This window comes from Bos grunniens, chromosome 9 (assembly GCF_055505025.1).
Source record: "Bos grunniens cultivar Pamir isolate PY7600 chromosome 9, Bosgru_T2T1.0, whole genome shotgun sequence".
In the NCBI taxonomy this organism is placed as follows: Eukaryota; Metazoa; Chordata; class Mammalia; order Artiodactyla; family Bovidae; genus Bos; species Bos grunniens.
In genome coordinates this window covers 99,220,725-99,244,018 of record NC_141173.1, presented here as the reverse complement: position 1 = coordinate 99,244,018, position 23,294 = coordinate 99,220,725, and the positions used below count along the sequence as shown (strand labels likewise).

Sequence of the window (23,294 nt, the reverse complement as noted above, 5' to 3'; positions counted from 1 at the left end):
TATTTGAGCAAAAAGAAAAAAAAAAAGTAAGAAATAGTGTTTATGCACAGAAAAGAGAGGTGCAGTCCCAAAGAGAAAAACAGTTAAATATTAAAACCACAGCACATGATGCTTCATTCCACACACTTGCTCCTATTATGAAAAAAAGGTATGCAGACGCTTGTCCTTCACAGATGTTAATTATCAGGATAATGTGAGCTACACTGTTCTCATTTTCCTTTAAGCAGCAAGTCCCAGGAGGAACTAAAGAATGCAATAGATGTGGTGAAAATAATTTGTAAATGCTAGTAACATGTTGACCATCAAAATAATTTTAAACCAAACACAGCAAAAATTTTGTTCAATTTCATTCGACCATTAATAATGAAATTTAGAAGCAACTAGCCCACATAGGTCAGAATACTGATATGACATATTTGGATTTTACAATTAGTTATTAAAATGACTGACTAAAAAAAATTGCTTTTCTTAAATAGCTTTCCATTAGTTCAGTTCAGTCGCTCAGTCGTGTCTGACTCTTTGTGACCCCAGGAATGGCAGCACGCCAGGCCTCCCTGTCCATCACCAACTCTCGGAGTTCACTCAAACTCATGTCCATCAAGTCGGTGATTGCCATCCAGCCATCTCATCCTCTGTTGTCCTCTTCTCCTCCTGCCCCCAATACCTCCCAGCATCAGAGTCTTTTCCAATGAGTCAACTCGGCCAAAGTACTGGAGTTTCAGCTTTAGCATCAGTCCTTCCAATGAACACCCAGGACTGATCTCCTTTAGAATGGACTGGTTGGATCTCCTTGTAGTCCAAGGGACTCCCAAGAGTCTTCTCCAACACCACAGTTCAAAAGCATCAATTCTTTGGCGCTCAGCCTTCTTCACAGTCCAACTCTCACATCCATACATGACCAGTGGAAAAACCATAGCCTTGACTAGACGGACCTTTGTTGTCAAAGTAATGTCTCTGCTTTTTAATATGCTATCTAGGTTGCTTTACTTTTCTCTGAAACCCATCTCTTAATAAGGCAGAAACGAAATTTAGTCAAAGAAAAAAAATAAAATTTTCAGCTTTTCTAATGCCCAAGAATATCATCATATGGTATTCTGAGTTAAAATCTAAGACAACCAAAATGCCTGTTTTTAAAAAATATACATTTTCTGTAAGAAGTTATGGAAAAAACTCAAATGAACTTTTTGACCAACCCAACATGCTTTCATCATATTCAATGACCCAACCACCATGAGGGTAATGATTTAGATGCTACATGAGTGAAAGTGTTATTTGTTCAGTCCTGTCTGACTCCTTGCGACCCCATGGACTGTAGCCCACCAGGCTCCTGTCCATGGAATTCTCCAAGCAAGAATACTGGAGTGGGTCGCCATGCCCTTCTCCAGGAATGCTGCATGCCTACCACCTATTCAGTGCTAGGCAAACTGTAGACACTCAATACGTACTTATTGAATGAAATATAATAAAACAGTGAAAAGCAAAGCATACGTTAACTCCAGTAGCTTTAATCATGAAGGCTGACCTTAGGTGGCAGAAGCAGCAGCGTCAGCGCAGCTCTGAAGACAGCAGTGGACAGACCCTGTCGCTCTAGGTCTCGCTCATTCTCTAGACTATCTGACTTCCGTGGTGCATTACAGTCACCCTCTTTTAGGTTTGAGCAATGAATGACATTCAGTTTGGAAGAAGAAGCAGCAGTCCTCTATGGAAATTAACACTAAACAGGTGAGTTTTAATAGTCAGCAGAGTAAGACAAAATGAAGCGGTTTAAAAATAAAGCAGGAGAGATCACTGGAGCAGTCAATGAATGTTGCCTGAATAAATGAGTAAGTTAATGAATAAATAAAGGAGAGAGGAGAATGAAAATGTTGGAAGTGATGGCAGAGAGAAGGAGTCAGTGGCAGGTAGACAGGGGGGCTTTCCATGTTATCAGCCTCTCTTCCCAACTTCATCTCCTCCATGGCCCTCCTGCAGCAAAGCAGACCAAATAACCAAATGCTTGATAAGTAAGAGTTCTTTTAATATAAAACCTCCACTTTCCCCTAACCCCTATATGGCTCTCACACTTTCATCTGTATTACCATCCTTCAATCCTTCCTGTCTAAAAAATGTGGATGGCGTAGACATCCAAGACAAATGGTCTCTCCTAGTTAGTCCCCTGCTTCCCCAGGGACAGGCAGGAGTGCTGCCTGGTACTGAGCTCTGGACAAACACCCCAGCCCTGGAGCACACGGACAGGGAGGGGCGCCCGTTCTAAAGAGAATGACCAAGGATGGCTGCTTTGATGAGCCAGACAGACCACACCCCTGAAGGTGAGAACTTGATCAAGAGTTAGGAGAAAAGCATTCCTGGTAGAGCCCTGTGGGTGAATGGGAAAAGAGTCCAGGGTCACAGGAAATGAAATAAAAAGCTTTACACCCATCAGCGACTCCACGTGATTTCCAGTCTAGCTGCCTGACTGAGCTCAAGCATCTTCCCATGGACCCATGGGGGTTTGAAATGTTAATCCCTGATCATCCAGGCACTAGAATTTGGTCTCCTTTCTTTGAACTTTGCTTTCAGCTTAAGTCCATCAAAAGTAATCCAATCAAACCAGAAAATGCATTAGGGTTGCTATATGGACTGGGGGCAAGGAAGTGGGAGAAGAGGAAAAAAGTGACTCACAATGTTAATCACCCAGCTGTGAATCACTGGGGCTTCTGAAAGCACATTCGTCCTTCCTTCCACCTACTCTTGTCACAGAAATGATACTCACATACCCCCGGCTTTTTAGCATTCCACACTGTACTGATTTTGTATTAAAGTCCAACCTGAGCAAATAATTAAAAAGAAGCATAAGAGAATCTTCGGTCCAAACTATAGCTGAAGTGACAAAGGTGGCTTTCTATTAGCTAAAATTTGGAGTCCATCCTGTTTTCTTTAAAAAGTAGGCTGAAGTTATACATGTAAATGTCTATTAAATATTCCATTACTCTTTCAATACAAAATAGATTTAATATGTTTATACTTCATCTGCTAGAAACTCTCATCAGATTTTGATTGAGATGGATGAACATTTTTGTGCTGATAAAATAATCTTATAAAGCAAAATAAATGCCAAAGTATGTGCATTAATTACACAAAATTTAGACTTCTGATAAAGTAGTTTGTTACCCAATTGATTTCCCATGCACATTTTCTCTACTTACTTTATGGCTCACAGTGGGGCAGGCTTTAGATTTATGATTTCAAAAATACAGGTAATTTTGCACTATTGTAAGTTACTTTTTACTTCATTCCATTTGTGACTAATTGTACCCACTGCACAAAGGACTCTATCACCGACTTCCACTGCGCCTAATAAATTGCAAACTTCCGAAGTGTGATGGATGAAAGAATGCTCAGAATAAACAAATGAAGAGAACATGTGTATAATACCCAGTTTAATCTACTTTTATTCAAATGTATTAATTTCTGAGAAACATTATATTGTGTAACTGTCAGAGTAGATACCTTGATATGCTTATATGAAAAAAAAAGTATATTATGTGGTGAATCCATCAGATTGTGTCTCCAAAGGCATCTAAGCAAGATTGGACTCCAGTCCAGTCTTCACCTGTGTTAGAAGCTCCTATTTTGTGTGACTCATGTAAAGACAATCGGGATAGGGCATTTCTGGACCCAGATGTGTCTGCTCCTGTGTATCTCATCATTTCTTGTTTGTTTTTCTAAATCTGCTGACTAGTACTGATTTTATTTTGAAAAGAACAGTGAAAGGGGACAAAAAAAACAGGCATGCTCTGTTATTTAGGCTTCCTCTTATTTAAAATGTGAAAAGTACTTTTCACAAAGGAAATACTCATTTGCATATGCTCATAAAATACTTATGCTGAAATATACAAAACACAGTCATTTATGATCCCTTAATTAGCCTTAAAGTAGAATAAGAACTTAATTAAAATATAATTTGTTAATTCATTAGTGTTGGATTATAACTTTGACACTGATTTTTAGTAATTAATAGGTCTTGAAAGTACAAAATTTTCTTTAACACTTCCTTCTTTTTTGTCCACCACCAACTCCCGGAGTTCACTCAAACTCACGTCCATCGAGTCAGTGATGCCATCCAGCATCTCATCCTCTGTTGTCCCCTTTTCCTCCTGCCCCCAATCCCTCCCAGCATCAGAGTCTTTTCCAATGAGTCAACTTTATTCACTGCTAAATTTCCAGAGTCTAGAACAGCGCCTGATACATAGTAGGCGTTCATGTAATGTCTATTGAATAAATGGATACTTCCTACTAAGCTGCATGGACATGAACTGGATGATACACAGTTAAAAACAGTGCATACATAAGAATACAGCTTCGAGATGATCAGACCATTGGAATTTAAATAAACTAATTCTATTTTCAGAAATAAGCAATGCTCATTGTGCTGATCCAAAACAGGTCCCCAAAGAACTGCAAATCACATTCTACAAGTTTAACTCTTGGCTCTTGAGTAGATGAAAATTTTAATTGCAAGTGTATTAAAATAAAATATGTAAAATGTAAAAATATAATTTTTAGTGAAATATTTGAAACATCAGCTTTAAAATATTTATTCATGATATATCAGGGGCTATGGTAGGTGAAAGTTAAATAACACTCTGCCTCTGTCCTTTCAAAATCCGCCAGCGCAAAGTGAGACATGGAAATAGATTTCTATCTTACTCAGCTTTCAGACTAGTAATAGGACATATTGGTTTCCCAGAACTGGGTTCTAAACCACGAGTAAAGATTAAGAGGCAAGAAACAAGATGACATGTCTGGGAATCCACGAGAGGAAAGGTTTCTGATGTATAAAGTACAAGATAGAAAATGATGAGAAAAACCCAAGTTAATTATTTAAGAAGTCAAACAGTAATGCTTGACCTTAATAACATGCAACAGTTCTTACCAAAAAGTTTAGTACAATACTAGCATATTCTGTAGAGGATGTATTCATTGGGTATAGACATCATTATTTCTGAAAACTGACCTAAATTCTATCGTTGTTGACCAGAGAAACATTACTAGTAATACTGCAACTAACCAAGGCATTTCTGCAATGATACAGAAACAATCATGAGAGTTTACATTTCTTTTCCATGAAATGAACCATCTGCTAAATTGCTGTTTGAGATTTGAAGCTAGTCCCAATTGTTAGTTTATTAAATGTAATAAGTTACAATAATGAAGTGTTAAAATTATAATGAACACTGGCAGAAAAAGCTAGATTCCCAAATAGAATTATAAAAATCTTGACTTTTGCATGTTTTGACTTGTGGTTTTAATATTACCAGCCTAGTACACCACCACTTGCTATGTTGCATTTTAAAAAATATAAAGCAGAAAGAAAAATGTCATAAAAGAACAATCTACTTTGTGCATATACAAATACTTTACTACTGAAGCAATTCTTCAAAAGAGAAATCAATAACTCTAATGTGATTCATTCTGTGGAGGAAGATTTATTAAAAAAAAAAAAAAACACCTAAATCTCTTTAATACAATGTTATACTACATTGATTTTTAAAACATAATTATGTTTAGTAAAATTTTATATAACTTACTGTACATGGAAAACATTTAAAAGATGTTTGATGGGCTAATGCTCCTCAAGAGACTTAGTACCAGGTGTAAACAATGAGAAGATGTAAGTCTTCTCAGACTCACCCCAACCACCTTAATTTTCTGGTTAAATTTTACTGAATGAAGATGAAATACTAACTCTAACACTTAAATAGAAGCAAGATATCTATATAAACATACATATATATGTATATACATACATTATATACAAATATGAGAATTTGGGTTGGTATAAAATCTTTATAAATTTTTTACTTGTGATTTTTCCAAGTCAAAATTATACTGGTTTTAAAATAGATATAATATTTGTTTATGTGTGGTTATGTGCCAACACAAAAGCCACATACACACAAAGTCATGCACTATAAATTAGTTCATTGCAGTTGTTTAAATAAAAGACTTCCATGAGAAATATAAAGAGCATTTTTTTTCATCGATTTTTTTTTAAGTGGGAACATTTTAGATTTGATCTTACAATGGAAAAAGGTTGTATCTTAAAATAGCTCTTTCTCTAAGATAAGATATTAGGCTAATTGAGAAAACAATCCTATAGAAAGGCCTCTGATCAATATGACCAAACCAAGCTATAAAATCTAGATGAAAGATTATGAAAATCCATAGCCAGCCTCAAAAGTAAGAAAGGCAAATATCAAGTTCTCAGAAATGAAGAGGAAACTCAAATCTTGAGTGGTGAACAACAGACTGGTGCAGAAACGTGGAGTCTAATTCATATAAAAATTACTTCAGAAGCCATGCCCGTGGAGAGACACACTTGAAATCATGTCCACAGGGATGCCCCCATACCCCGTCGCAAGCACGACTCCCAAGGAAAATACATTCCACAAAATAGGAACTCTGAGTTGGACTGAAATATCCATAAAACACTTGAGGAAACAAAACGGCTGAGAATAGGAGAAAGTGACGCGTCCAAACTCACACCTCTGGAACTGGACATAATAGATGGACACGAAAGAAATTTTAAATAAATATACCTAGAATACATAACTTGATAAAGACTATAAGAAAACCCAAAAAGCAAGAAGACATAATGGAAGAAACAGGCAGATCTTTTAGAGAAACCAAAATTAATTTTAGAATTGATGTTCACTGAAACTGAATTTTAAAAATTTAACACACAAGTTAAGCAGTAGATTAAATCTAACTGAAGAAAGTGAAGTGTTAGTTTGAAAGACAGATTTCAGGCAGTCATGTAGAATGAAACACAGGGGATTAAAGAGACAGGGAAAAAGGGGAAAACAGACTAAGAGATGTGAAGGCTACAGTGAGCAAGTCCAATCCTTATTTAATATGAACTTCAGAGTTTTCTACTTTAAATCAGATTGAACACCAAACAGGATACATCTTAAAAATTCATATCTAGGTAAAAATATAGATAACAGTATATGTTTCAAAATATAGTGTAGAATTTTGGAGTCGGGGGTGTCTCACTGATGCTTGGGAATGCTACAATATCTAGATATACAGGTATGTGGATTGATCACCTCAAGGTCATTTTAAAGGTAAAATTTATTATTTGTCTACATAATAATATAAATGTTGGGAAAGACTGAGGGCAGGAGGAGAAAGGGGCGACAGAGGATGAGATGGGTGGATGGCATCATCGACTCAATGGACATAAGTTTGAGAAAACTCTGGGAGATAGTGAAGGACAGGGAGGCCTGGCAGGCTGCAGTCCATGGGGGTCACAAAGAGTTGGACACGACTGAGCAACTGAACAACAACAAATAATAATAAATAGACAACCGTGAGGAAAAACCAAAAGGGTCAGCCAACTGCATTCATGGGAAATATATAAATTTATGATCTGCTAAACATGCTGTAGAGCCTCTCATTTTTTTAAATTTATTTTTAATTGGAGGATAATTGCTTTACAATGTTGTGCTGGTTTCTGCCACACATCAACATGAATCAGCCATAGGTATACACATGCCTCTTCCATCGAACCTCCCTTCCACCTCCCACCCCATCCCACCGCTCGAGGCTGTCACAAAACCCTGGGTTTGAGCTCCCTGGGTCATACGGCAAATTCCCATTGTGTATTTTTACGCACAATAACGTGTATGTTGCAATGCTCCTCTCTCAGCTCATCCCACCCGCTCCTTCCCCTACTGTGTCCACAGTCTGTCCTCTGTATCTGCATCTCCCCTGCAAACAGGTTCATCAGTACCATCTTTCTAGATTCCATATGTGTGTGTGTGTGTGTGTGTGTTAATACATGATATTTGTTTTTCTCTTTAACTTAAAAGCTTTTGCACGGCAAATGATAAACAAGATTAAAAGACAACCCTCAGAACGGGAGAAAATAATTGCAAATGAAACAGTTGACAAAGACTTAATCTCCAGAACATATAAGCAGCTCATACAGCTCAATATCAGGGAGACAAACAGCCCAATCAAAAACTGGTCAGAAGACCTAAACAGACATTTCTCCAAAGAAAAAGTACACATGGCCAATAAACACATGAAAAGATGCTCAGCATTGCTCACTATAAGAGAAATGCAAATCAAAACTATAATGAGGTATTACCTCACACCAGTCAGAATGGCCATCATCAAAAAGTCTACAAACTAAATGCTGGAGACGGTGTGGAGAGGTGAATTGATCCAGCCACTATGGAGAAGAGTATGGAGATTCCTTAAAAAACTAGGAATAAAACTACCATAAGACCCTCTCATTTTAAATTTGTCTACAAAAATTATTTGAACCAGATAATTAAAGTAGCAAATGCTAAACACATACTGAATAAAGGATTAAGAACATACGGGCTACCCAAAAGGAAGCACTTGATATGTGCTATTTCTTTGCCGGACAGTGACGCTAAACTTCTTAAGACCAGAGGAAGACATCAACCAGGCTACAGAGGCTACCACTCTGTCTCACTGGTTGGTAAGTATTCGCTTCCTTTAAGAGTTGATGAGTCACTGCTGCCTGGGTATTGATGGGATCATATAACTTCTCTGTAATAGAATACAGTCCAATAATGGACATAACTAAATTGGACTCAGCTATTTTAAACAGCTTCTGGACAAGAGTCTCTGACACAGTGTCTCCCAACATGCTACCAAATTACCTATGAAGATGCAGAAAAAGATGAGAACATAACATGCAAGAGAAAACCAGGTATAATAATGAATGCACACGCAGGAAGAAAAGGAATTTCTACAGATGAAGAGGCCTGTGGAACTGGCAGGCAAAACCACAGTTCATGATCAACTCATATGCTGCAACCAGAGGCACCCATTCTAAAGTTGGTAGGTTGTGGGGTTTTTTTTGTTTTTTTTTTTAATCCCTCCTACACTTTCTGCTCCCTCAGAAACATAAGATCTGGAACAAACTCCATTGAGGGGCGGGCGTGGAGTAGGCCAGTATTCTGCGGCTGTGAAGTAGGTGCTTTTTAAGACAAAGTGTGCTCCTTTCCATTCTCATCCCCATAACCATCACACCCACATCCATTCACAGCCAACTCTCAAAAAACAACTGAAGTGGGGACACAGACCCCTGGTAGCACACTGCACTGCATTCTGGAAAGTGGTGTGCCCCATGAGCAAGGTAAGGGTAAGGGTAAGGGCAGAGAAAAACACAGCTGAGTCTGTGTGCATTTCTGGAATTCGCCTACTCCATCGATTTCAGTGTCAGAAGTCACAGGAAATTCCTTTTTATATCACCAGAAGAGGACTAGCCGAAGCACGTCCATACCAGTCTTCAGGGACTAGGGGGAGCTTGGCAGTCCACCCAAGGAAACTGATAAGGAGAGTTCACTGGTCCCCAAGAAGAGAATGAATGAGGTCAAGCACAGTGACATGTTCTAAGCCTCGGCAAACACCAATTCTAGACTGAGGTAGGATTGAAAATAATGGGTATTATAAACACACTGCACGTGTCTGTGTGTGTGCATGCTCAGTCATGTCTGACTCTTGTGACCTCATAGACTGTGGCCTGCCAGGCTCCTCTGTTCATGGGATTATCCAGGCAAGAATGTTGGAGTGCATTGCCATTTCCTTCTCCAGGGGATCTTCCTGACCCAGGGATTGAACCCATGTCTCTTATGTCTCCTGCACCGGCAGGCAGGTTCTTTACCACTGGCGCCACCAGGGAAGCCCAATATCCTGCCCCAAAAGAAAACAAAATATCATCTTATAGACTTAGATGTTGAGGAAGCCCCTTTAAATTCACTACATTCGTAATCAGTGATTTTTAGAAATGAGCATGTTCAAGGGTCCAAGAAGCCAGAAATCTATATGGTGAAAATGTAGGCTAAATCGGTAAGAATCTGTCTGCAATGCAGGAGACGTGAGTTCAAATCCGTGGGTCAGGAAGATCCTCTGGAGAAGGAAATGGCAACCCACTCCAGTATTCTTGCCTGGGGAATCCCACAGACAGAGGAGCCTGGCAGACTACAGTCTGTGGGGTCGCAAGAGTTGGACACAACTTAGCATGTTCAAAGGTCCAAGAAGCCAGAAATCTATATGGCGAAAATAGGCAAAGGCTAAGAAAATGAGATTTTTACCATTAGGGAACAATCAGATATATTTGCAAGATAGAATATAAATGAAACGTACAATAATGCTGATAATAGTATTGCTTGTAATAGCAAAACACTGAATAAAAGCATTAATACCTAAGGAAAACATTACTATTGAACAACATGGAATTGGTTAAATTATGGAACCGTCTAGAACGTCCCAAAATAATTTTTAAAGTGCATGTGCAAATTATGACTTGTAATTAGTGTACATCCGTGGGGGATTAATGTTGATGTATGGCAAAACCAATACAATATTGTAAAGTAATTAGCCTCCAATTAAAATAAATAAATTTAAATAAATTAAAAAAAACCCAAACCAAAAAATAAATAAATAAATAAAAGTTATGAAGTATGAACAAAACATTATTTTAAATTTGTATACATACATATATTTGCATATGGTGAGAAAAGGTCTGAAAAGTTAATCCTAATAATGTAAAAGAGGCAACCTGAAGGTGAGGTGGATTACAGTTGATTCATATTTTTATTTTTGCTTATCTGTATTACAAAATGCAGATAAAAATATCAGAAAATTTCCTATGATGAACCTATTTGTACAAGAATTTTTAAGCCAGTATGTACAAAAACATCAGTCAACAATATAAAGATTTGCAAGGTTAACTACAGCAGTGTAAGTTAAATTTGAGTTTGAGGCACTAGTAGACAAATTGATACTAAAGTAAATAGAAAATAGAAGAAAGCTCTTCCAGAAGTTATTAAAAAATGAATAAAGAGATAAAAATTAAGTATGGGAGACAATCATAGAAACGACAGGATGAAATACAAGGATGAAACTAAATAACAACTCAAGAAAAGGGAGGCTTAAAGGTTTTATAGCTTGAAGGTTTCATGAGTTTTCCCTAATTCAGGCTGGAATGCAACCTTGGAAGTTCTTCAAGACTTTTTTCCTGTAAGGGATATGTCTTAGGTTGAAGGGGGAGACTGGCATATAATAATTCTATCAACTATCTTTGTTCACTTTTTATACTTTACCCAATAGCAAGAAATGTGTTTCGTATTTAATAAACCATTTTCTTAATATCTCTTGCTAGTCTCCAAAACTATACTACCAGCATGTTCATAATGACGAATGCACTTATGCGGTTGTCATGGCAGCTTAAGATTTGCTTAAGGAGATGCTGCACGCCTGCCAATGCAGGAAACACGGGTTCAATCCGTGGTCTGCAAAGATCCCACATGCCAAGGAGCGACAAAGCCCATTTGCCAGAATTACTGAGCCTGTGCTCCAGAGCCAGGGAGCTGCAGCCACTGAGCCCCTGTGCCAAAACTACTGGGTACCACACGCGCCGGAGCCTGTGTGCCACAGAAGGAGAAGCCAGCCCTACGAGAAGCCCACACGCCACAGCCAGACGCAGCCCCTGCTCGCATGCGCCGGAGCCTGTGTGCCACAGAAGGAGAAGCCACCCGTACAAGAAGCCCACATGCCACAGCCAGACGCAGCCCCTGCTCGCACGCGCCGGAGCCTGTGTGTCACAGAAGGAGAAGCCAGCCCTACAAGAAGCCCACACGCCACAGCCAGACGCAGCCCCTGCTTGCCACGAGAGAAGAGCCCGCGTAGCAGTGCAGACCTAGCACAGCCAAAACTAAAATAAACAAAACAAAAGCACACGTGTAGAAGACAGCTGAACTCAAACAATACACTGAAAGTGGTTCTCTTTGGATAAATGTTACCCTATGTATACACTTTATTCAATTTCAAAATTTTCAAAAACAGTAATACTTTTAAGTTAGAAGAAAAGTTAGAAAATCTAAGAATAAGGGCATACAGATTTGATATACCATATAATGACAAATATTTCTTTACAAACTATTATGTATACTATGATCTCAACTGAGGAGAAGATAAGACAGAAATACTTTGAAAAATGTTAACAACTGCATTCAGTGAGTGGTGGAAAGATGACTGATTCATTTATTCCTTCTACTTTTCAATGTCTTTTATTTTATAAGATAAAATGTATACATTTCATATTGAGAATAAACCTTAATAGGTAATAATAAAGATAAAAATTTACATTTTTCAGTTCAGTTCAGTCGCCCAATCATGTCTGACTCTTTGCAACCCCATGGACTGCAGCACACCAGGCCTCCCTGTCCATCACCAACTCCCAAAGCTTACTCAAACTCCTGTCCATTGAGTATGATGGCATCCAACCATCTCATCCTCTGTTGTCCCCTTCTGCTCCTGCCTTCAATCTTTCCCAGCATCAGGGTCTTTTCATACAAGTCAGTTCTTTGTATCAGGTGGCCAAAGTACTGGAGTTTCAGCTTCAGCATCAGTCTTTCCAATGAATATTCAGGACTGATTTCCTTTAGGATGGACTGGTTGGATCTCCTTGTAATCCAAGGGACTCTCAAGGGTCCTCTCCAATACCACAGATCAAAATCATCAGTTCTTCAGCACTAAGCTTTCTTTATGGTCTAACTCTCACATCCATAAATTACTACTGGAAAAACCTACATTTTTATATGAGTTTAACTAATTAATCTACCAGAATTAATTTTTGCAGAGAATTTTCAGTCAGCATAACCTTCTTTTTATAAAGGTAAAACATTCCCTGAAGTTCTTGCTTTAAATATATATTAAAATTGATATGATTATTCATTAATACTTTGTTTAGATTTTACCTGAAAGTAATGGAGAAACTTTAATATAACTTAGGGTAGTTGAAAATTTACTCAGTATCCAGAAGCCTCAAATATAAGGACACTGATCACTCTAAATAAAAGCATCAAACAAATACTGATTATTATTATACCCTCAATCTGATTCCTGTGTCATCTGTCAAAAAACTTTTGATCTCAAAAATACTTCAGTAAAAAGAAGGAATATCTGACAAGTGATAAGAGAGAGGGAAACATTCATTATATCACTAATCGGAATGGAACTGAAAATTCACTCTCCGGGGAGACATAGAAAAATCATGAAAAGTCTGACTTGTGTCCCCAAACAAAACTTTCTGAAAAACAGCAACACTCATTTTTTGTTTAAAGATTGTTGTGGTTCAGTTACTCGGTCGTGTCTGACTCCCTGCGACCCCATAGACTGCCGCACGCCAGGCTTCCCTATCCTTTGCCATCTCCCGGAGTTTGCTCCAACTCGTGTCCATTGAGTCGGTGATGCCATCCAGCCATCTCATCCTCTGTTTAAAGATCGGATATTTCTGAGATGGCAACATTTATCTCGGGGAAGGTGGCAGCAGCCCCATTTCTTCAAGGGATAGTGATAGAGCATCCCAGCTGTGGTGCCCTGGCTCCACCAAGACCACTCCTACTTCTCAAGAGCAGGGGTTGCGTAGCTTGAGAAACAGGAGCCATTTGTTTTTCCTCTAGCTGTCAGCCCACTGAGATGAAACTTAGAGCATCGCTTGATCCCCCTGGGCCTCTTGTAATGTGAACTGTCTTTAGCCCATGCTTACCAAATCACTGTCACGTAACTGCGGCCGACCTTTCTTTTCAGTCTATGCACTTTCCAGGAGTTATAAATCAGTTGACTTTCAGGCTCGATGAGATGGCATATGCCCTAGTTTGAAGAACAGATGGAGGCTTGGGGGGAAATTGTTTCTGCAGGCTTGCTACGGGCAGCACTCCTCCATAAAAGTGAACCATTCGCACTAATTTCTCACATAAATTATACAGGCAGCAGGGAGCACCAGCCCATTCAGCAGAAAATCTTTCATCGAGCTTTCGGAGGTCATCTAACCAATTTCAATTAAAGTTATTTCTGATACATGGCTGTATTTTCATGCCGTACACTTTTAAGACAGAGCAATTCACATCAAATAAAAGGATGGCATTAATTGTGTATGCAGTCCCTTCCTTCAGAAAACACCGAAAAGCACTTTAATTGCCGGAGGATTTTTTTTTTTTTTTTTCAAGACTTTGAGAAAAAGCTCTATCTATTAATTAATCACAGAGGAATTAATAGCGGAAACGCAGCAGCCTTTCTTGTACAAAAATTAAGTAAATTGTCATTTTTCTTGCAAAATTTGCCTTACAAATTCTACTAAGGCCTGTTATCCAAACTTAAGCTTTGGCAGTTATCAAAAAATATAGAAGCCCAGGACAATTCAAAGAATATATTCATTCTTTCTTCATGTAAAACAAATTATTCAACTCAAATAAATTTGCCTATAAGATTTTAAAGATCAATATCGATTTGCCTGGGGTAATAGATACAGCGTTAATTTTTTGAATCCTGAAGAAACTGAAACATTAAGAAACTGAAGGCACCAGAGGACTTAATTATTAATCAAAATTACAGAGTTTTGAGAACCATATACTGAGGGTTAATGGATCAGATATCATATCACAGTGGGATTTACTTTAAAATGCGGTTGTATTTTTTTTTTTTTTTTCCTTCCGCAGGTTCACCTACGGAAACCTTGTTACGACTTTTACTTCCTCTAGATAGTCAAGTTCGACCGTCTTCTCAGCGCTCTGCCAGGGCCGTGGGCCGACCCCGGCGTAAAATGCGGTTGTATTTACAGATAATGAGCTATCATGGTTTGGAATGATTTTAATTGTAAGAAAATTAGTGTACATTTTAATAATAATTATATTCAATAAATGTTTTTCCTGGTAGAAATTATCAGTCATGTCAATGAAAACAGTCACATTAACAGAGTTGTTTATGTTTCATGAATACCAATGCCTCTAAGAATTGAAAAAAAGAAGAGAACATGCTGGAGAAGAAATTCTTAACAGAGTCATATGTGACTATTAAAAACTAGGAGGCTGACATGGAATTGAAGGCACAGTCCAGACACCACCAATAGATACTCTTTTAAAAATTTAGGCATCCAGTTATCTTATGCACAGCATTTTCTTTACTTCAATGTTCAGACTGAACATACATTTTCAGTCATTTGTAAAGAAAAATAAACTTACATTACAATTTAAGAAATCGATAATCATTGGGAAAGCATTACATATAATTTAAGCATTTTCAAGGTAAAATTCAACCTACAGAAACTGTTGCATACAGCTCTGGACTGTGTGTTCAAATTAACTTGCTGGAGCTTATCTTAGTTTGCTACCAGAAGACTTGGTCTCTATGGCTAATTTCTAATTAATCGTTTGTTCTTTAAGCTATTTCATGAATATCTTGAAATACGGCTATTTTAGTAACTGTGAAGCGCCATGCCAATCATTCAGTACATGGTCGTCACCAAAGAGAGTAAGGCCTAGAGGCTGAGACGTGCGCTCATGAAACAGTGGCCTGAGAAGTGGACCTTAGCGGTAACCAGTTGCGGGATGTTTTATATTCATTCAACACACATCGCTGGGCATCAGCTCTGTGCCAGACACTCCTTCAGGGTTTCTAAGTTTCATCTCCATGATGCTCTAAGTTTCATCTCAGTGGGCTGACAGTGGGCTGAAGGGAGGGAACAAGCTAGAAATAAAGACACAATCCCTGGCTTAGAAGTATTTAGGGTATGTCATTTTTATTAGCCTTGTTACTGGCTCCATTGTAGGTCCCTATCTGGTTTTCATTTTCTCTCATCTTCCCTAGTATATGCTAAATTTCTGTATTTTACAATTCTTTGTAAAACAGCTTAAAATCTTTTAGTAAAATGCTAAAGTGGATTAAACTTTATAAATGAATATACATAGAACTCATTGATTAAACTACAGAAAGATGTGTGTTTAAATTACATAATTAATGTTGCTTTATGAATTAATTTTTAATCAAAAAACAAAGTTGCATGATCCAAGTTTTAATCAACAAGTAATGTATAATTTATAACATTAACCTCAGGGAACTATGCTTCAGTGGTGAAATTCTATGCACCTCCAATAGGCCAGGGAGGCAGATGTATTTTTGGCAAAGAGGAGGGGCCACCTAAAGTCCATTCTCACTTGGACCTACCTGTGTGCATCACAGGCGCACAGTTCTGGCTTTATTCACTTAATTTCAACATAACTGGCTACCAAAGATTATTTACATATCAAAGACTAAGAAAACAAGAATGCAGAAATGCCCCAGGTTGCTATGCTAATTTGGACAATGCCACTATGCAGTTTCTATGACTTAAGAAGGCAAGTTTGAAAAAAAATTAAGAGGAAAAAACTGAGTAAGATTCCTTTTAAAAAGACTAAAAAGTATGTGTGGTTCAGGACCAATTATATAAGGTGCTGAGAAATGAAATGGTATACAGTTTCAGACAAGGTTTATACCTGTCTGTTGTAGGCAGTTTATTTTTTTATAACTTTCCACTTTGAAGAAGACCTCAAAATTACAGCTAGGCACGTAGTTTTCCTGTTGCATCTCTTCTTTTTCTGTCTTAAAGACTTCTACAAGTAGAAAGTGCAGAGCTCTCAGGGACCAAAACCAGACTTATTTTCATTTGTGTTAAAACTAAGTGTAAGAGTAGTAGCATTGCTTGAGACTCATATGCATAGTATTTAGAGACGGCAAAGAGAAAACACACGATATACAGTCTCAGGAAGAAATGTTTGATTAGAAAGGTGAGACCTGGTTAGACAGATTTAAAATGATTGTGGTCATCAAACCTTATAAACAAAAATTAAAACTTTAAGAATCTGTTCATATTATCTATGGCAAAAAGATAATAAAATCCTTTTGACAGATAAAATTTACACATAAATTTAAATTTTCAATTAAATAAATTTAAATTTCAATAGGAAATAGACTAACGCTTCACTAGAAAACCGGACAATTTAAGAAGAGGGCTCAGAAGGCAAGCAAATTAGTTAAGCATATAAAAGTGTTTAACAATCCTAATAATCAACGAACAAAATGAGATGCTTTACCCATCACTTTAGTGAAAGTGAAGTCGCTCAGTCATGTCCGACTCTTTGCGACCCCTTGGCCTGCAGGCTTCCAGGCTCCTCTGTCCATGGGATTTTCCACACAAGAGTGCTGCAGTGGGTTGCCATTTCCTTCTCCAAGGGATCTTCCTGACTCAGGGATTGAACCCAGGTCTCCCACATTGCAGGCGGACACTTTACCCCTCTAAGCCACAAGGGAAACCCATCACCTTAGCAGACTTTTATTTAAAGGAGGATCCAGTGATGAATATGGTTCTGTGGAATGACTGCTTTTAAAATATTACTTTTGACCTACTAATTCCTCTTCAGGGAATTTAACCTAAGGACGCAATCAGAGGTGGAAACAAAGGTTTATGTATCTGGGTGTTTCATTTAACATTATTTAGAAATTACATGCCCTCTGAAATTGAAATAATCCTATAATATCCAACAGTTGGGAAATAGTTGATGAAGTATGATTTTAAATTGAAGAAAGCAGGGAAAACCACTAAGGCATTCAGGTATGACCTAAATTAAATCCCCTGTGATTATACAGTGAAAGGGACAAATAGATTCAAGGAATTAGATCTGATAGACAGAGTGCCTGAAGAACTATGGATGGAGGTTCAAGACATTGTACAGGAGGTGGTGATCAAAACCATCCCCAAGAAAGGAAATGCAAAAAGGCAAAATGGTTGTGTGAGGAGGCCTAACAAATAGCTCAGAAAAAAGAGAAGTGAAAGGCAAAGGAGAAAAGGAAAGATATACCCATCTGAATGCAGAGCTCCAAAGAATAGCAAGGAGAGATAAGAAAGTCTTCCTCAGCGATCAATGCAAAGAAATAGAGGAAAACAACAGAATGGGAAAGACTAGAGATCTCTTCAAGAAAATTAGAGATACCAAGGGAACATTTCATGCAAAGATGGGCACAATAAAGGACAGAAACCGTATGGACCTAACAGAAGCAGAAGATGTTAAGAAAAGGTGGCAAGAACACACAGAAGAACTATACAAAAAAGATCTTAATGATCCAGATAACCACGATGGTGTGATTGCTCACCTAGAGTCAGACATCCTGGAATGTAAAGTCAAGTGGGCCTTAGAAAGCATCACTACGAACAAAGCTAGTAGAGGTCAAATCCTAAAAGATGATGCTGTGAAAGTGCTGCACTCAATATGCCAGGGAATTTGGAAAACTCAGCAGTGGCCACAGGACTGGAAAAGGTCAGTTTTCATTCCAGTTTCAAAGAAGGGCAATGCCAAAGAATGTTCAAACTACTGCACAATTGTACTCATTTCACCTGCTAGCAAAGTAATGCTCAAAATCCTTCAAGCTAGGCTTCAACAGTACGTGAACTGAGAACTTCCAGATGTTCAACTGGATTTAGAAAAGACAGAGGAACCAGAGATTAAATTGCCAACATCTATTGGACCACAGAAGGAGCAAGAGAATTCCAGAAAAACATCTACTTCTGTTTCACTGACTATGCAAAAGCCTATGTGTGGACTACAACAAACTCTGGAAAACTCTTAGAGATGGGAATAACAGACCACCTTACCTGCCTCCTGAGAAACCTCAGGAGGTCAAATGCAGATCAAAAAGCAACAGTTAGAACCAGGCATTGAACAATGGACTGGTTCCAAATTGGAAAAGGTATATGTCAAGGCTGTATATTGTCACCCTGATCATTTAACTTAGCCTGGAATGCCGGGCTGGATGAAGTACAAGCTGGAATCAAGATTGCCAGGACAAAATATCAATAATGTCAGATATGCAGATGACACCACCTTTGTAGCAGAAAGCAAAGATGAACTAAAGAGCCTCTTGATGAAAGTGAAAGAGGAGAGTGAAAAAGTTGGCTTAAAACCCAACAGTCAAAAAACAAAGATCATAGCATACAGTCCAATCACTTCATGGCAAATAGATAGGGGAACAATGGAAACAGTGACAGATTTTATTTTTGGTGCTCCAAAATCTCTGCAGATGATGACTGGAGCCATGAAATTAAAAGATGCTTGCTCCTCGGAAGAAAAGCTATGACCAACCTGGACAGTATATTAAAAACCAGAGACATTACTTTGCCAACAAAGGTCCATCTAGCCAAAGCTATGGTTTTTCCAGTAGTCATGCATGGATGTGTGAGTTGGACCATAAAGAAAGCTGAGTGCTGAAGAAGCACTGATGCTTTTGAACTGTGGTGATGGAGAAGACTCTTGAGAGTCCCTTGAACAGCAAGGAGATCAAACCAGTCAATCCTAAAGGAAATCAGTCATGAATATTCATTGGAAGGACTGATGCTGAAGCTGAAACCCAATACTTTGGCCACCTGATGGGAAGAACTGACTCATTGGAAAAGATTCTGATGCTAGGAAAGATTGAAGGCAGGAGGAGAAGGGGATAACAGAGGATGAGAAGGTTGGATGGCATTACCGACTCAATGGACATGAGTTTGAGCAAGCTCTGGGAGTTGGTGATGGACAGGGAAGCCTGGCGTGCCACAGTCCATGGGTTCCAAAGAGTTGGACACGACTGAGTGACTGAACTGAACTGAACTGATTCATCTTTCATAGATCATTAACTTGCCCCTGATAAGTATATAGAAAATTTTGCTACAAATATCTTGCAAAAGTTTTTTCATTTTTACCAAGGAATGTATGATAAGCATAGCCATCTCAAAGATGCATATGCTAGTCTTAGTTTTTCATTTTAATAATGATTCTCAGATAGTTATAGTCTCCTATCTGGCTAGCAGGTTCAAGCATTTATTTTTGACTGAATTATCTTATCTTAATCTAGAGCAGCACTGTCTAATATGGTAAGCATGTGGCTATTTAAATTAAAATTAATTAAAATCTAAAATTTAGTTCCTCGGGCTCACTGGGGACATTTCAAGTGCTTAATGGCCACATATGGCTACTTGTAATGTATTAGACATTACAGATGAAGCACATTTCCACCGCTGCCGAAAGATGCATTAGACCGTGCTTGGATCTTTAGCGATACCACGAGGGATACACTAAACTGCACAGATTCTGGCATTTGGTCTGCCCTGTTGTTTTGACATGCGGAAGAAATGATCATTTTTATGTGCTCTAAACTATGACGGCAGTTCAGGATGTGGGTTGAGAAACCTAACCTTGCAAAGACATTTCTTGAAATTCTGATAAAGGAAGTGGATCTCCTTGCCACTTAATTCCACACACCATTTCAGGTCTCACAACCACTCTTGGAGTCCCAGGGGTGTCACAAGGACTGTGGAGAGAGGACAGGTACTTTCCTGGGAATCAGAGCTACTCAGAAGTGTTTAGCAAGGGGCAAGCTAGGCCATGAGGTGAGAAGTTCACTTGACCAGAGCTCTATCCGCACACAAGGGAGTATAGTGCCCGGTCTGGGGCGGTTTTTAGTGTGGTTTTTGCAGGGTGCTTGGGGAGCCCTGCTTTCTTAAACATTCAATGTCCATTCCTTAGAAATGTTATCCTAAAAGAAGGCCTCTGGTCCTACCAAGTATCAGACGTTCCCCACAGTATATGTGCCAAGAAATAAATACGAATAAATATGAGAGATCGCTCACAAGCCTGTGCTTAGTAAGTTTAATGTTTTATCTTCAGCATTATAGTAGTACAATTGAAATCTGGTTGGCAAAGGTTTAAAGGATAGACGTCTACCGGTTATAGGATAAGATGTCTTTTTAAATGTATGCTATTATCCTACCAGCAGCAGCAAATAAATTGCTTCCTCTTTAATCTGACTTTTTAGCTTGCTGAATCACTACAATAGTCAATAGTAGCTTAAAAGAATTAATATAGCTATAAAAAAGAAAAGCAGTTTATATGCCATCTGACTGCTGGAGTACCAAAGATAACGCAAAATGATTCACCCTATGCTTTTATTATTTTCAAGATAAACTTTTTTTTGTCTCTTGACATTTCTAGAAGTTACTCAAGATTATTCAAGCAGGTCAAAAAGAATCTATAGATTCTTTTATTGTTACAATTTTTATGTGCTAAAATTACATAAAACACCAAAATCCACTTGTTTTTCATAAGGAAATATGGCATATTCTTTTACTCAAAAGGAATCAAGTTCTTAAGAATCTCTGTGTTACCATGCATGAATTGGTACGTTGACACAAACACTAAATCCATGTAATTAATCAAAATCCATGTAATTAATACAAACCAATCCCTAATTAAAGTTTTTAAGATGGAAATATCTAAATTAGCTATATTTCTATATATTTTTTCTCATCATGCACATTTTCATATAACAAATGCAAATTTTAAGACAAATGATTAAAACCAAGATAATAATGTCCTTCATTTGCCTAAAATATATAACAAAACTTAATAACAAGGACAACTTTAGATTTCCCTTGCCAAATAACTTTTTAATAAGTTCAGTAACTGGATATTATGTGACTGCTCAAGATCTAGAAACGTTTGATAATTATGTGAAAACATTTAAAGACATACTAGAAATAATACAATCAATTCTTTCAGTTTTTCCAAAAGAGAAGGAAAAAGTTAATTTTAATGACTCTTTCTAAGCTGTTTATTTTGATGAATTCTTCACTTTGATCATTCTTATTTTTTAACATAAATTTGTTACTAATTATAAACAATCCTGACATTCGCCCTTCAGACACTACTGTGGGACTTTTTTGCTACATGGATCAATTGCTAAATTCAAAATATTTGGCAAAACCTTTTGTGCTCCTTAACCTGATGGTATGCTCACACACGGGCAACTGCTTTCCAGTCTTCAGGCAGAGAAGCCCTTTTAGCTGATAAATATCACCCAAAGCAAAGTCCTTGATAACAAAAAATAATTAAATAGCAGAAGCTGGTTAGAGATCAGCATTCATTTTTCAAATTAAATGTAAAAGCCTTCTCCAGTTGAGAGATTGGCAAGTTTTTACAAATAACACCAGCGAGCCTTTTAGAAAGAAACACAGCCCCATTAGAATGGAGTCATTAGGCAATACATTTATTTTGAAGCCAATTAACCTTTTGTCAGAAAAATGTCGGTGCTATAATGCTTTCAGCGGCCGAGGTCAGTCTCTAACAGAGCTCGTATGACAGCCAATGCGCCAGCTGACACGTGCTGCAGACAGAGAGGAGAGGGCCTCCGTCAGAGCCCGCCTGCTTTTGTATTCCACTCTGCATTTCCAGGGAGCAGACAATCTTGACCTATCCATTTAGGTAATTAAAGCTTCCATTTGGAAGTGTCCTGCAGGAAGGTGAAATTTGGGGGGAGATAAATGGCTGTTGCTCTCCGCATCCAGCCACCAGTTTCATCATTTGATGGACTGCCTGAAACGGGCTGGAATGCCAGGCTCTCATAAAAATAGAGATGGATCGGTCAGCACACAATTCTCTAAGGCAAAGCAACTCTGTCATTTTCTTTTCCTGCAGGCTGTAATTTAATTGTTAGTCAAGGTGGGCAGCTGACACAGGGGCTTCCTCTAAGAGCTTACCCACCATCTTCCACTCACCGAGAAATCACTCCAGCTTATTTACTTATCAGTCGAGTGTGTTTGGCACTGGGAGATAGCACTTCCACAGCGAGCACAGCTGGTTCTCGCAGCTCTGCAAGGACTTACCTTCCACGCTATTTTGTTTCCTTTCGAATCATGTTCAAGGGCAATTGGGAAGTCTCCTCGTTCATAAAATTTTCGAAACGCTGTGGGTTTGGTGGGTCTTTCTTTGAATGCTCCTGCACTTGGAGGGCCTCTCACCTTCAAAGGAAAAAATAAAAAAATAAAAGTAGGAATCAGGTTTTAAAACACATGGGAAAATGCACGATGAAAAGACTTTGGCTTTTATAAGTTTCATTTTGTACAAAACGTTCTGGAAGACAAATCAAATTATCTTAATAATGGGCAACAAAAATCTCACAAACATTTGGAGAAAAAAAATGTATAACACTGTTAAGGATTTATTTTATTTCAAGCTATTTTACAAAGTATTCCTAGAAAGTGTCACTTTTAAAATATTACTTTGTAAGGAAGAAAAGCCTGAACTTTTGTTTAAGGAAAACATTTTAATAAAAGCAACTAAGTTCAGAGTGTTAAAACTTTTAAGATTCCTAATAACTGCAAGTTCTAATCCAAGTCTGATATATTTTGTGGAATATTCTAGAAATAAATTTAAAATATCACCTTCAAATCTTTCTATATAAATAAAATAAAAACATGTTCTCAAGGTATGAATATAACCACAAAACCATAAAAGTGTGATAAAAATTTTGCTGTTTAATTGCTAAGTTGTGTGCCATTCTTTGGGACCCCATGGGTGGTAGCAGGCTAGGCTCCTCTGAAAATTAAGTAATGATAAATGAGAGAGTTTAAAAAGAAAAATGGT

At 37.9% G+C, this 23,294-nt stretch overlaps 1 protein-coding gene across 4 annotated transcripts in view; it reads right to left on the bottom strand.

The window, feature by feature from the left end:
* PACRG (parkin coregulated) overlaps window positions 1-23,294 on the bottom strand; it is a 531,317-nt gene that overhangs the window by 445,390 nt on the left and 62,633 nt on the right. For 3 of the 4 annotated variants that reach the window (XM_086318664.1, XM_086318663.1, XM_086318665.1), the window contains exon 2: window positions 22,535-22,669. In XM_086318664.1, the coding sequence (XP_086174790.1) occupies window positions 22,535-22,669 (135 nt within the window). Of the gene's footprint in view, window positions 1-1,522; window positions 7,200-22,534; window positions 22,670-23,294 lie in introns of those variants that run through there. The other variant, XM_086318666.1, reaches the window with a different exon arrangement.